Source organism: Triticum aestivum, unplaced genomic scaffold (genome assembly GCF_018294505.1).
Source record: "Triticum aestivum cultivar Chinese Spring unplaced genomic scaffold, IWGSC CS RefSeq v2.1 scaffold186708, whole genome shotgun sequence".
NCBI classification, from domain to species: domain Eukaryota; kingdom Viridiplantae; phylum Streptophyta; class Magnoliopsida; order Poales; family Poaceae; genus Triticum; species Triticum aestivum.
The window spans coordinates 1-14,562 of record NW_025230330.1 but is presented as its reverse complement, the minus strand read 5'-3'; the positions used below and the strand labels follow the sequence as shown (position 1 = coordinate 14,562).

General features: G+C 45.5%; 1 protein-coding gene and 1 pseudogene across 1 annotated transcript; both read right to left on the bottom strand.

The window, feature by feature from the left end:
• Positions 1-3,604: 3,604 nt before the first annotated feature.
• Positions 3,605-7,535, bottom strand: LOC123175511 (uncharacterized; annotated as a pseudogene).
• Positions 7,536-8,643: 1,108 nt separating this feature from the next.
• Positions 8,644-11,808, bottom strand: LOC123175512 (uncharacterized). The gene is made up of 5 exons (XM_044590223.1): positions 11,689-11,808; positions 10,362-11,578; positions 9,636-9,791; positions 9,336-9,525; positions 8,644-9,063 (listed from the first exon to the last, which is right to left on the bottom strand). The coding sequence occupies exons 2-5, from the start codon at positions 11,559-11,561 to the stop codon at positions 8,990-8,992; spliced, it is 1,620 nt and encodes a 539-aa protein (XP_044446158.1). The 5' UTR covers positions 11,562-11,578; positions 11,689-11,808; the 3' UTR covers positions 8,644-8,989.
• Between the last annotated feature and the right edge of the window lie 2,754 nt (positions 11,809-14,562).

Here is a 14,562-nt window from a genome sequence, read left to right as displayed (position 1 = left end):
CTGTATGCTCATATTGGTTCCTACATATTCTACGAAGATCTTTATCGGTAAAACCGCATAACAACATATGTTGTTTCCTTTGTCATCGGTATGTTACTTGCCCGAGATTCGATCGTCGGTATCATCTTACCTAGTTCAATCTCATTACCGGCAAGTCTCTTTACTCGTCCCGTAATGCATCATCACGTAACTAACTCATTAGTCACAATGCTTGCAAGGCTTATAGTGATGTGCGTTACCGAGAGGGCCCAGAGATACCTATCTGATACTCAGAGTGACAAATCCTAATCTCGATCTATGCCAACTCAACAAACACCATCGGAGACACCTGTAGAGCATCTTTATAGTCACCCAGTTACGTTGTGACGTTTGATAGCACACTAAGTGTTCCTCCGGTATTCGGGAGTTGCATGATCTCATAGTCATAGGAACATGTATAAGTTATGAAGAAAGCAATAGCAATAAACTAAATGATCAAAGTGCTAAGCTAACGGATGGGTCAAGTCAATCACATCATTCTCTAATGATGTGATCCCGTTTATCAAATGACAACTCTTTGTCCATGGCTAGGAAACTTAACCATCTTTGATTAACGAGTTAGTCAAGTAGAGGCATACTAGTGACACTATGTTTGTCTATGTATTCACACATATAATAAGTTTTCGGTTAATATAGTTCTAGCATAAATAATAAACATTTATCAAATATAAATAACAACTTTATTATTGCCTCTAGGGCATATTTCCTTCACATAGTATCATTGCAATTCGTCTATGGTGTGTCGTGCAGGGGTGGAGCTATGTGTTAGCCTGAGAGGGCCATTGCCCCCCTCCCCCACCCCCACACATCTTTAAACTAAGTTGTGAACAAAAAGTTTATGGGAGGGTTTAGATGAAAAATCTTAATTCTCAACATGATCGTATTGTTTGAACACTGAATACAATATGGATGCATACATGCAACTGCTTTACAATATGTATGCAAAACATGTAGTGTCTAGGTTACAATTTTTTGAATTCAAGGACGTTCTTTGAATGTCATGAAATTTTTTGGAATCCAAGAATAATTTGTCAATTTGAATAACAACTTTTGAATTGATGAACAATTTTGACTGCCTTGACTTTTTTTAATCAAGAACCAGCTTTATGTTTCTTGTATAGCAATGAAACAGCGGCAAGAACCAGCTTTATGTCTCTGTTCCTACTTTCTGTGTCAGTTCCTGTCGTGTAGATGTATTTTTTTAGAAGAAGAAAAATCACTAGCGAGCGTCACAGCAGTGAAAGAAAAATCACAAAGATTTATATACACTTTCCGTAACATTTTTTCTCTCCATTTTTTCTTCATGGTTCAATGTTTTTTTCTCCTTTTTCCTATTTTCAATCTCAACACAAACAGCAGAACGAGAACCAGAAACAGACCTGGAAGAAACAGTTTCCAAACCCAGTCGGGCGCGCGCTACAAAGAAAGAAACAAAGAATAAGTCGGGCGTTATGTTAAAAAAAAATAAGTCGGGCGCGCGCTAGAAAGAAAGAACCGCGCGAGAAAGAAGCATCGCGGCCCAGAAAGCCCGCGAACGAACTCCCCTGTGCGAACTCTCGTCTACTTGACGCAGAAAGCGGTGTATAGGAACTCCCATGCGGGAGGCCAGATCCTATTCGGCGCCCGTTGCGCCCGGTACAGGCATCTGCGCAAACGGGTGCACACCCCCCCTCCTTGGGCGCCCGGTACAGGCATCTGCGCAAACGGGTGCACACCCCCCTCCTTCATGCGTCTTCTTGGGCTCGGCCCATTGTCCCTTCTCTTTTCTCTGTTACAAACCACAAAAATGCAAGCGCGACGGGTGGAATCGAACCCGCAACCTCCTCGTCGTTCACACCATACATTAACCACCCCACCATCCTCAACCCATGTGTCCAAGGACATCTTCTTCACTCTTTTCTTCTCATGCCTCTTTTTCGTTTTTCTTGTGTATTCGGAACGGTTTTGTTCAATGTTTTTTCTTTTGTTCATTTGAATGAAATTTTTTCAAATTGATGAAGTTTTTCCAAAATTGATGAACTTTTTTCAAATTCAATGAACTATTTTGAATTGGATGAACTTTTTTTGAATTGGATGAACTTTTTTTGAAATCAATGAACTTTTTTCCAAAATTGATGAACTTTTTTAAAATTTGATGAACTTTTTCCAATTTTGGTGAACTTTTTTCCAAAATTGATGGATTTTTTTAGATTTGTGAACTATTTTTCAAAATCAATTTTTTGAACTTTTCTCAAATCGATGAACTCTTTTGAAAATCGATACTCTTTTTGAGAATCGATGAACTTTTTGTTCAAAATGAATGAACAATTTTTTAGATTTTCTGGACTTTTTAAAAATTGATGAACATTTTCAAATTTTGTGAACTTTTTTGAAGATTGATGATTTTTTTCGGAAATTCGTGATTCTTTTTAAAATCTGTGGAATTTAAAAAAATGTCACATTTTTGTCAAAAGAAATCGCGTTTTTCTAAAATGATTTCAAATAATTCAAAACCGACGGGCTACAGTGTTGTGTTCTTATGTATCGTGGCGCTGCAATGGTTCATAATTCTGTAGTAGCTGGAGTGGTAATCCAACCTCTTACTAGAGGTAAGGGTCGCGAATTCGATTCCTCAGCAGCGTTGTATTTTTGGAGTTTTCTTTTTCACGCTACTAGTGTATTGCACTGCTTCGTGTTTGTGGGCCTGGCCCATACAAGGACCCGCCTGGGCGCCAGAAACTCCAACCGGCGCTGAAGGCGCCAGTTAGGAGCACGTACGATGACCGCGTACGATGACCAGCCGGATGATGGTAAAACGTACGAAAATTATTGGCCAGACAAAAAGGGCAGGGCCCAAGTGGGAGCGTTGATTGTAGCCTTGATTGTAGCCCAGCTGGACCGAGGCGGGGACCTGGCCCAATCGGGCGACGTACGAAACTTGCTCATGCGGGAGCACGTACGGGTTCCTCTACGGCGGATCTAGTCTTTTGACTTTCGCCGGACAGGGTTTGACCGATGGACCTTTTCATATAGCTACACCCCCGAACACGGTTCCGGTTCAACCCATCCCAAGATTCCCTCCGTATCGACCCGATGTGGCCGTTTCCCCCCTCCGTGACACGGTGGCATCGACGCCCGTGAGAGGGGCACACCCCGGAGCCGTGTGTCGGGTGCTTGCGCCTGCCACCACGCTTCCACACGTGTAGGAGGGCCCACCACAAGACCTGGCGGCATTGCTACCCCCCAGGTACCCCGTCCTGTTTACCCCCGCCGTGACAGGGCGGCAGCGACGTCCGTGAGGGGGCGATCGATATATAATTAAGGTATGTTTTTTTACATAAGGCATATTTAAGTTAATCAAATTCATTTTGAAAACAAAATAAAAATGAGAAAAAATAAAATAGAAAAAAATTAGCACAAATCTATGCCGACGGCATAGCTACGGCCACGGATCGGCAGAGCCCTGGATCGATGACGTGGCATAGGACGCGGATCGATGACGTGGCAAAGGCCATGGGCCAGGCCGGCCGGCGGCATACCTATACCTAAGCCACATGTTTTTATGTGCATATATAATCTGCTTAATATCCTGTGCTATTTGCTGACGGTCTGAAGGAACATACAATCAAGTAAAACTGCTGATAATGAAAATAAATACAAAATGCCATCTGAAGAGAAGGTATGACTCACAAGCACTCCCGCTGTGGCGGACATAAATTTTCTCGACTGGTATACCATTTGCCATAAACAAATTTGCCAGCTTATGGACTCTCCCATCATCCTTTGAGCATGTGATCTTCACCATTCGAAGATCTTTGCAAGTAAATGATCTTCCCTGTAGTTTGATACCTGTTTCTGATGCCTCTCTGGTATTGAAGTTCTTTTGCAGATAAAAAAGTTGTTGTTAGGCATGTGCTAAAATACTCAAAACTAAAAGATAATCAAGTAAGCATAAGCCCCAAATATGTAATTACACATACAATTTTAAGTTTGAGAAAGAGCTTATGTATATTAGGTGAGTGTTGTAGCAAGAAAATTAATGCATCAAAGTCTGCAGTCATACACCATTCGCCAAGGGACAGGGTCTTCAGGTTGCCAAAATTTGGACATGTATTCAGTTCCCTACTCAGAACCACCTACATATTGCACATAAAATGAGTGTTCAACAATTAAACATAGTAATTTGAATCAATTTATATTTTATATATTGAATACAAGAGGTTTATTTAATATGCAGAGATGAAAACAAATACCAACCACGAGAAAGAAATTAAGACATATAATGATGTGTTACCATGATTAGTACCTATTGGTAAAATATGATTCCTCGTTCTTTTCTATAATGTGAAGGGACATTGCCGTTATACTGGTACGCAGACTCAAAATAGTTAATTACACAACGATTTGAACAGTAATCATTTAAAAAGATACACTACTTCAAGAATGTAAAAAATAACAAACAATAATCTGAAATAATATATAATGCTCTCTTGAAGCTTCATACTTCCATATCTCATTGATTTCACCTACTACATTTGATGATGAAAGGAGCTACTACTAATTTCTTGATCTGAACTCTTCTCCAAGCCAACCGTGCCTTTCTAACCAGGTGTTGCTACTTATGTAAGAAATGTGCTCATTGTACATGTGTATTCTGTTGGGAGCAACATAAATTTCTTTTGCAAACATCAGAAAAAAGTTGTTAAGAAAAAAAACAATTATGGCTATTTCAAGGAAATTTTCATATATACTCGAAGATACAGAAAATAGTAAAAGGTGGCGACAGCTATACCTCTCCAGCATCAGTCAACAACTCCAAAGTCCTGGCACTTGAAAGACTCTGAAGAATATAACGGCCACCTAAAATCTTCGCATCATTGCATTCTCTATATCCACCATAGATACTGTCTTTATTGGAAATCAGGCTTTTACCTTTGTAGCCATACTTTGCATCATTTGCAATCTCACTGTATGCATAGGTATTGTCATCGCTGTCGATATCACCACCATAATCATAATTATCCTTGTGACGATCATGCCTGTAAATTCCTTCAGCAAAACCATGTCCATATCCAAACCTTATAAAATCATCATATCCAACACCATCACTCAAGGAAGACTCATCATGAATCTTCGAGCTCTTTGTCCAATCATTATCGTCGCTATCATCCCCGTCATCATCAGTAGTTCCATCACAATAATCTTCATCACTGATGTATTCATTATCATCACCCAAGGAAAAGTCATCAAGTATGATAGTAGCTGTGACAAGTGACCCCAAATTCTTGAATGATGGGACTCGGACGTAAGGTGTGATGAGGTGTAGAAGTAGGAGGTTCGAAGCAGCAATGGAGAAGGCGCAACTGATTTCGCATTCGAGCATGATTAAAGTCTTCAAAGAGGCGGACACAATCCTAGGGCCCGCCACCAAGCAATCCTTCAGACCTAGTACTTCCAAAGACGTGCAACTAGAAGAAAGCTGCCTGAGGATCCTGTAGTCGAGCATGGCATACAACAACTTCAAGACCTTGAGGTGGCAAGAGATGAACGACACGCGGTCCAACGACGCGATCTCCGAACAACGCCCGGTGAGATGGATAACCCGCGTGTTGCGCTTGATGGCGGCCCTCATCCACACGCTGGCGTCGTCATCGGTGAAGCCTGCTTCTTGGTCGCTCGACCGCAGGCGGAGCATGACCACGGGGGCTGACGCTTCACGTAGGAGGAAGAGCCGGTGCACGAAGTCGCGGAACTTTTCAGGCGGGTCGCCGTAGCGGCCAGTGGAGAGGCGCACGCGGAGATCAACGCAGGGCGCGGACGCCCAAAGGTGGCGCCACCGCCGCGCGAGCACGCAGGTGCGGACCACCTCCCACGCCTTCAAGAATGACATGATGTGGTGCAGGAGCTCGTCCGGGAGGGCGCTGAGGCGGTCGCGCTTGGCGGCAGCCCGCGGCGCCGCGGTGGCCCGGGCGCTGGGTGGTGCTCCGGTGCATTTCGTCGAGCCGAAGATCTGCATGCAGGTTTAGCGAGACCACGGGGCTCAGCCTTGTCAGTGAGGATTTTGAAATCTCTGGGGGAAAGAAATGATGGAACGGAACATAACATACCAAGAGAGACTGTTTGAGATGGCCGAAACTGAATTCCGCCAAGAGACACTCACGTACACAAGAGCTAGCAGAAGCACTTGATCGGTTCCTGTACAAGCATGCACTAGTACATGAGCCTGACTTGTAGTACGAAGTTGAAGGTTTTTAAACCTTCATCAAAGGATATGGAGTGCATTGCCGTTTGTTAAGGAAACTGACACAAACAAACTGCGGAGTGGAATGTCACAAATTCTCCAAATCCACTACCCAAAATAGTAATAAAATGATTGTACATAGGGGCGGCGTTGCCGGAAAGGAAAGCAGGGGAGAAGTGGCCACCTTGCAGCTTGGGCGCGGACGGGGTGAGCTCATCCACGTCGTAGATGTGCCGGAGGCGGGCACGGTGAACGTCATGCGGTGCCTCGAAGGCACCTACGCCGGCGGGGCCCAGCCCCGCCGTGGAGCTCACCGTGGCGACGACGGTCAGTTGCCGCTCGGAGATGTGGGGCGCGATGTCCGATGGCGGCCTTGAGTCGGAGTAGCGGGGGAATGGAAGGGATGCGCTTGGCACCGGATCTGGAGCGCCGCCGCGAAGCAACAAGGGAGATGGTCAGATGGGACTATCACGGGAGCAAATCCTGAAATAAGAACCGTGGGCGCCCCTGCGCTCTAGAGCTTGGGCACTCTCGGTCGTCGGATCGATTTCTTGATGCGTTTTCGACCATTCGATCTCGCTCCCGGAAGACCTCGACCGTCGGATCAAACCAAAAACACTGCCGCAATTAGTGTTGTGCCCTCCAACGTGCCACCGCCTGTTATTTCTATGCCCCACCGAGGGCATTTTCGTCATTTCACGTCTTAGGTCAACACTTGCCCTTTTTCGTTTCGCTGCCTCCTTCCCAATCAGTGCTAGGACTATTACGGGAGCTAATTCGTTAGAAACAAGGGTCCTTTTTGCACAGAAGCGTGCATTTCTGCGTACACATCCGTCCCATTGAATTTGTGCCATCCATCCTCAATCTAGTGGTCCAGCTTCCAGTTTTCTATTTTTGCGACTAAGAGACAGATTCTATAGCAGTCGCCCGACCAATATGGCGACTTTTGACTGAGAATGTCATTTTAGCATACTCGTCATCCAGTCTTCGGCCTGCATTGAAGGGTGCTCCATATTCAACCCTTCAAATAATGTGGGTCATTGGTTTGGAGCATGCGTCCTCCACCAACTGCTCGAGCGGGAGGAAACTTTTGGCTCGGTCTCTTCCTCCCGCGTGCAGCCCGATCAATGCCGTTGTCGTCCGTGCAGTTGCCACTTCCGCCCTGACAATGTTGCAACCACGTATCCACCTGGAAGAGTGCCAACTAATGCTCTTCGTCACGTTCCCCTCCGGCATGTGGCAAATCAGCCCCAATTTCCAGCCGGAACACGCCCATTTCGCGGGTATATGGACCCATTACCTTCGCCATCAGCACCACATTTAACCTCTCTCCCCCATCCCCATCGCCAACACACTCACCTCACCGCCCCCCTTCACCGGCCGCCACCCTGCCCTCTCCACCCCTGCCGCCACACTCAATCTCATCGACCATGTTGATGTAGTCACGTCCTCCCTAGGAAGACCAAAGAGGTCCACACCGAAAGAGGGTTCTGGGGGAGGATGTGGGACTACTTCAAGTGAATCGAGGATGAAGCGCACCGTAAGGCTAAATCAGTCGTCGTCCGTGCCCGCCTACCCACCGCCCTTGAGTATTTTGACTGAATGTCGATGGCAGCCTAGGCAGAAATGGGCGCCATGCTCACGCCGCTTTTCAAATGCATGGTTATGACCACTCTGCTAGAGTTTCTCTTATATCTCGCCAGCACAACCCATAAAACCACCCTGGCTCTGCACCATATTTTCTGGTTTGGTCAAGCCAGACCCACTCTATGGGACCACAAGCGGTGGGACAGAGAGAATAAAGGGCAGCAAAGAGGAGCCGTCGGGCGACAACCAAGACAAGATTTGCCATGGGGCAAGGTTTTGCCAATTAGCTGGACGGGGGCGCAAGTCCGATTAGGTGGGTAGAGGATAGTCCCATCTGGTTTACGCTTCCTAGACACCTAGTTGAAATACTGGTCATCACACACATCATCTTGACAAGGGGACCCAACTGGTTAAAATCAGGGCAAAGTGTTAAATTGGGTTAAACACGACACAACATAGAAATTTTGGATACGATGTGGCCGAAAATTTAAATGGGGCAAATACTATCACAAATACACAAACAATGGGTAAAAAGTGAAATTCACCATCTTATTAACAGTGTCCTTTTTCAACAACAAAAATGCAGTGTATTTTTTCAGGTGTTAGTATTTGTTATTCTGAGAGAAAATACCTCGCCGCTCATAGTTGTAGGCACACATGATTGCAGAGCATCAAGTTTACTTCAATATTCAACCTGTTGTATATGAAGTGTATTTCCTTTTCACTGCATGTGAAACGCATTTCAAATTTTCAATTTTTCATTGATTTCAATATACAGCTGTATTAAACTTCCGAAGATAAAAAACCATACAGTCATACTGTCGGAGTGAAATAACAAAGCGAATCTCAGCTGCACCACAATTCAGGCACGGGGCATCCATAATTTATTTTTCTGTTCTTGTAAGAAAGCAAATTTTACTACAGACCACACAGATGAACTAGTTTATAGTATAGGAAGAACATCCCAACGATTTGTAGCCCATGCTACTAAAAAGGACGTCAAAAGATCGGGTGAAGCTTTGAAAGCATCATCAGTACTGCATGGAGATCAAGGGTTCTTACTGCACCTTGCTAACTACATAATGGATGGTCGATCGCCGGCAGGATTTAATATCTAGAGGACCCCTCGTAAACTTCTGGATGTTACATCCAGTCGTCCCCACATTCATCCAGTTCTTGCTTGGCGAGGTCCCTCATAAACTTCTGGCCACGGAGATCTGGTAGAAATATCAAAAAGTAGATGACTGTAGATTAGGACCATGTACGAAAGAACATCTTTTAATTTTACAGAATACACTTCTCATGTAACAGAATATCGATGAATACACTAAGCAGATTATATGCCCATTTATACATATTTAGCTTTTCAGGAACAAGGCAATGTGCTCTTTACATGTCAGTAAATAGCATATGAACATATAAACCAGTAAGGAAATACTGATATTGCAAGTAAATACGAAATGGTATATGAAGAAAAGGTATGACTCACAAGCATTCCTGCTCCGACGCACATAAATATTCTCTAGTGGTATACCATTTGCCCTGAACATATGTGCCAAGGTGTGGACTCTCCCATCATCCTTTGAACATTTGATCTTCACCATTCTAAGTTCTTTGCAAGTAAATGGTCTTCCCTGTAGTTTGATACCTGTTTCCAATGCCTTCCTTGTGCTGAAGTTCTTTAGCACATTAACCAAATTGTCATTAAGTGTGCGATCAGATACTAAAAAACTAAGAACAATGAAGTCAAGGATCAAGTAGCATACACCAAATATGTAATCACACATACCAATTTGAGTTGGAGAAAAAGCCTCTTTATATTAGGTGAATGCTGTAGCAAGAAAATTAATGCATCGAAATCAGCAGCCATACACCATTCACCAAGGGACAGGGTCTTCAGGTTGCTAAAAGTTGGACACCTTCTCAATTCCCTAGTCAGAACCACCTTCATAATGCAGACAAAAGAGTATTCAGCAAAGAACGGTAGTAACTCGAATCAACATCTCACAGTAAAAACTGCATATGGATGGTTTATTCAACAGGAAAAAGAAACCCATCTCAAAAAAGAAGGGAAAACAACATCTATCATATAGTGATGTATTGCTAGAAGAGTAGCACGTATTGGTTTCATTTCATTCATCTTTCTTTTCTAGTAACTGAAGGAACATCGGCCTTAGACACTCTTATAAAAACTGAATATATATAGCTAATCTGTTGAAAAGATACACTGTTGCAACAAAGAGAAAAACAGCAAAGTTCCTATGAGAACATAATTGATGAATAATACTCCCTTGAAGCTACAATTGATGATTAAACAAACTAGTACTACACCAGAGCAGAAGGTCAGAAATGTGCTCATTCGACACATGTGTTCTATTGGAGGGAACCCGGCATTTCAATGTGAAACATCCAGGAAAAAATGTCCCACATTATAACTATGGCCATGCCAAGGAAAATATAAATAGAAAATAAGAGAGGAAAAAGATAAATCAGTAAAAGATGGTGACAGCTATACCTCTCCAGCATCAGTTAACAACTCCAAACTCGTAGCTGTGGAAAGGCTCTCAAGCATATGATGGCCACCTAGAATATTATTACTAGTATAATTTCCACCACTGATTTTTCCATAGTTACCATCTTCACTGGAAAGCTTCCCTTTACCTTTATAGCCATACTTTGCATCATTTGCGATCTCACCGTATTCATAGGTATTGTCATCACTATCAATATCGCTACCATAATTATAATTATCCTTGTAACGACTGTGCCCATATCTTTCTTCAGGAAAACCATATCCATATCCAAACTTGTCAAAAGCATCATCATCATCACTCAAGGAAGAGGCATCATGAATCCTATAGCTCCTCTTATCATCATTGTCGTCGTCATCAGTAGTTTCATCACAGTCATCTTTATCGCTGATGTGTTCAAATTCATTGCTCAAGAAATGGTCATCAAGTAAGATAGTGGCTGTGACCAGTGACCCAAAGTCGGTAAATGACGGAACTTGGACATAAGGTGTGATGAGGCACAGAAGTACGAGGTTGGGAGCTGCAATGGAGAAGGCCGAATTGAACTTGCACTTAAGCATGATTAAGGTCTTCAAAGAGGCGGACACAATCCCAGGGCCTGTCACCAAGAAATCCTTGAGATCCAGTTCTTCCAAGGATTTGCAACTAGCAGAAAGCTGTCGGAGGATACTGTCATCGAGCCTGGCGTAGGACAACTTCAAGATCTTGAGGTGGCACGAAACAAAGGGCACACCGTCCAACGACGCGGCTCTCTTGTGATGCCTAGCAAGATGAATAACCCGCGCCTTGCGCTTGAGAGCAGTCCTGATCCAGATGCTAGCGTCCTCCTCGTTGAAGCCGGCGTCCTCGTCGCTGGGCTGCAGGCGGAGCGTGTCCACCGGCGCCGACACATCGCGGAGGAGGAAGAGGCGGTGCACGAAGTCGCAAAACTCTTGCGGAGGGTCGCCGTCGCGGCTCATGTAGCGCAAGCGGAGGTCGACGCAGGGCGCGGACTCCCAAAGGTGGCGCCACCGGCGCGCGAGCACGCAGGTGGGCACCGCCTCCCACGCCTTGAGGAACGACATGATGTGGTGCAGGAGCGCGTCCGGGAGGGCGCTGAGGCGGTCGACCGCGACGGCGCCGGAGCCTGGCGCCTGGTCGGTGCGGTGGCGCGGCCCCCAGCGCTGGGTGGTCGTCCGGCGCATTTCATCGAGCAGATGGCCTGCGCGCAGGTTCAGGGACGCCCAGCGTGAAGATTATGCAGGGAAATCCATGGAGGGATGCGCTTATGGGGAAGGGGATCGGAGGGAGGGAGGAAAGGATCGAACTTACCGAGAGATCCGCCGAAATGGTGTTGAGTTCTTGCCGCTTTTGAAACGAAAACTCGAAATTTTGGGGATGGAGGCGATAGTCACTCCCCTTCTCCGCAAATGGAGAGGTGGCCGCTTAAATCACGTTTTGTTTTTTTGTTTTTTAGGCAAACCAACAAAGCTTTATTCACCCGTCACACAGTTTACAGGGACGAACAAAAGATCCCCAGGGTGGCCTAACCATACATGGTGGCCAACCCCGAGCGTTAACGCATGCTTTGCTAGTCTGTGAGCCTCGACATTCGAGGTTCTAAACTCGTGGCTAAAAAAACAAGAAACTAAAGAAGTAGCTTGTGCCTTGATTTCATTACAATCGCCACATAGGATGAGGCAGTTCCTCCCTTGATCGCTTCGACGGCCTGCTTACAGTCGGATGCCACATGAACTTGTTGAATGTACAGATCATTAGCCAGTGCTAATGCCTCTCTAATGGCTAGAGATTCCAGAACTTCAAGATCATCGATGTTTCTGAAAAACACTACAGAGGCTCCCTGGTAGATGCCTTCTGAATTACGCGCGATAGCGCTCACGGCACCAAAACCTCCCGCTCTAGGCGTAGCTGCGTCGACATTGATCTTCACATGTCCTTCACGCGGTGGAATCCATGAATTTGGTCGCTCCTCCTGAGGCGCCGGTCGCAGTACCGGCTTCTTCAACCCTTTAAGTTCAGAGAGATAAGTTTCGACGAAACTATGGGTCGCAAAGGGAGTTTGGAAGATTCCCTCGTGGATAACCTTGCGGCGAGCATGCCAGATCGCCCATAAGGTGACAATTAGTTCTGCGAAGTCTTCCGCTGGTAGTGATTCACTCATAGTAAAAAGCCAAAACTTTGCGCTGTCAACTCTAGTCTCGCACATATGTTGAACCAGTTCTTCTTTGCTCAAAGCCCACACACTCCTTGTCATGGTGCATTCAATTAACGAATGTCTCCAACTATTTTCAACACCGCACAATGCGCACACGTGAGAGGGCGACATATTACGGTGATGTAGAACGTCACCCGTCGGCAGCGAGTGTTGAGCTAGTCTCCAGGTGAAAACCTTTAGTTTTGATGGGACTTGCATAGACCAGATTGAATACCATCCCTTCTTCTCGCTGTCACTGTTGGACACATTGTGCCCCTCCTCGAGCCAGGCCTCTCTACTTGCCTTAATGCGCGAAATCATCCTATATGCCGAGGCAACAGAGAACCGGCCTCGGGGATCTTCAGCGCATGCCCAAAAATCGCCGACCTAACTCGTGCACAGAGGGATCTTGAGGATCATATCTGCATCCAGTGGGACAAACACCTCCCGGACCAAATCCTCTCGCCATGATGCTGTAGTGGTGCTGATAAGATCTGAAACAAGACGAGGAGGGTTAGCAACCCTCGAAGCAAGAGGCCTCATCAGGTCATCCCTGGGCAGCCAATTATGTTCCCAAATTTGTGTTGTGGTTCCGTCTCCTATCCTCCGAATAATCCCGTTCAACATAGTGTCCCGCCCATCCAAGATAGAGCGCGAGATCTGCGATGGTGATGGACCAAGTTCAGCCTCTACAATTGTGGTATCCGGGAAGTAGACAGCCTTCAGAATACACGCACTCAAGGACTCGGGATTTTGAAGTAGTCGCCAGGCTTGCCGAGACAACAATGCAAGGTTGAAAAGTTCCATATCTCGAAACCCTAGACCGCCCAAATTTTTAGGATTGGTCATAATATCCCGGGATACCCAACACGGCTTTCTTTTTCCACGTTTGCTACCCCACCAGAATTGACGAATGAGGGAAGTAATACTCTCACAGAGACCCCTTGGCAATCGAAAGCAAGACATTGAAAACACAGGTATGGCTTGTACAACTGATTTGATCAACACCTCCTTCCCAGCGGTAGACAAGAGCTTCTCCATCTAGCCCTTGATCCTTTCCCATACCCTATCATGGAGATATTTGAACGTGTCGTTCTTTGACTGCCCTACATCCGTCGGCATCCCCAAGTTCCTTTCACTCAAGGTCTCGTTTTGCACATTAAGAACATCCTTTACCTCCTGTCTTTGAGGAACAGGGCAACCCTTGCTAAAAAAGATAGAGGACTTTTCATTATTAACTCTCTGTCCCGATGCTCCACAATAAACATCCAATAGGTTTGAAACCCGGGTTGCTCCCTCCACACTAGACTTAAAAAGTAGCAGGCTATCATCTGCAAACAACAAGTGGTTAACAGTCGGAGCTGTCGGTGCCACCTTGATGCCATTGAGCACTGATGACTGAGTATTAGATTTTAAAAGGCACGAAAGGCCCTCTGCTGCTAGCAAAAATAGGTAGGGGGATATGGGATCTCCCTGCCGAATACCTCTTGTGGGTTTAAACTGTTCCAGCTTCTCTCCATTGAATAACACCAAAAAGGATACAGACCTGACCATGGACATAACCACATCAACCCATGCTGGTGCAAAACGTGATCGCCTGTAAATAATCCCACTCAAAACGTGATTTATGGCCTATGAGTGTCATAAATCACGTTTTGTTCCAACGGGCCTTTGGGGCGTAAACGCATTGGGTGGCAATGGGCCTTTGGCCCAGTTATTTAGGGCATTTCCTATTTGGCGCTGCAGGCGTCCGAGCCCTCCTATACGCCGCGCTTTGCGGCAAATTGGCTGCGTGCCGCACAGAGAGGGATCCGACTGGGCCGGCCCATGGAGTTCTACCGCATGATGCAAAGACACAGGAGAAGAATGAAACACGCGTGACCCAGGAGTCGAACCTAAGACCAGCTGCATACTAGCACGCACTAGTAGCCACTACAACTAACCACTACTGCTGTCAAATAAAGCAGTGTATAGCTTAAAGAACTAGTCAT

Excerpts from the sequence above, each read along its gene's own strand:
- LOC123175512 (XM_044590223.1), bottom strand. The coding sequence starts at position 11,561 with ATGCGCCGGACGACCACCCAGCGCTGGGGGCCGCGCCACCGCACCGAC. Across the intron at positions 9,792-10,361 it reads TGTTAACTGATGCTGGAGAG|GTGGTTCTGACTAGGGAATT; the intron begins GTATAGCTGTCA and ends TGCATTATGAAG. Across the intron at positions 9,064-9,335 it reads GCGTCGGAGCAGGAATGCTT|ATCTCCGTGGCCAGAAGTTT; the intron begins GTGAGTCATACC and ends TATTTCTACCAG.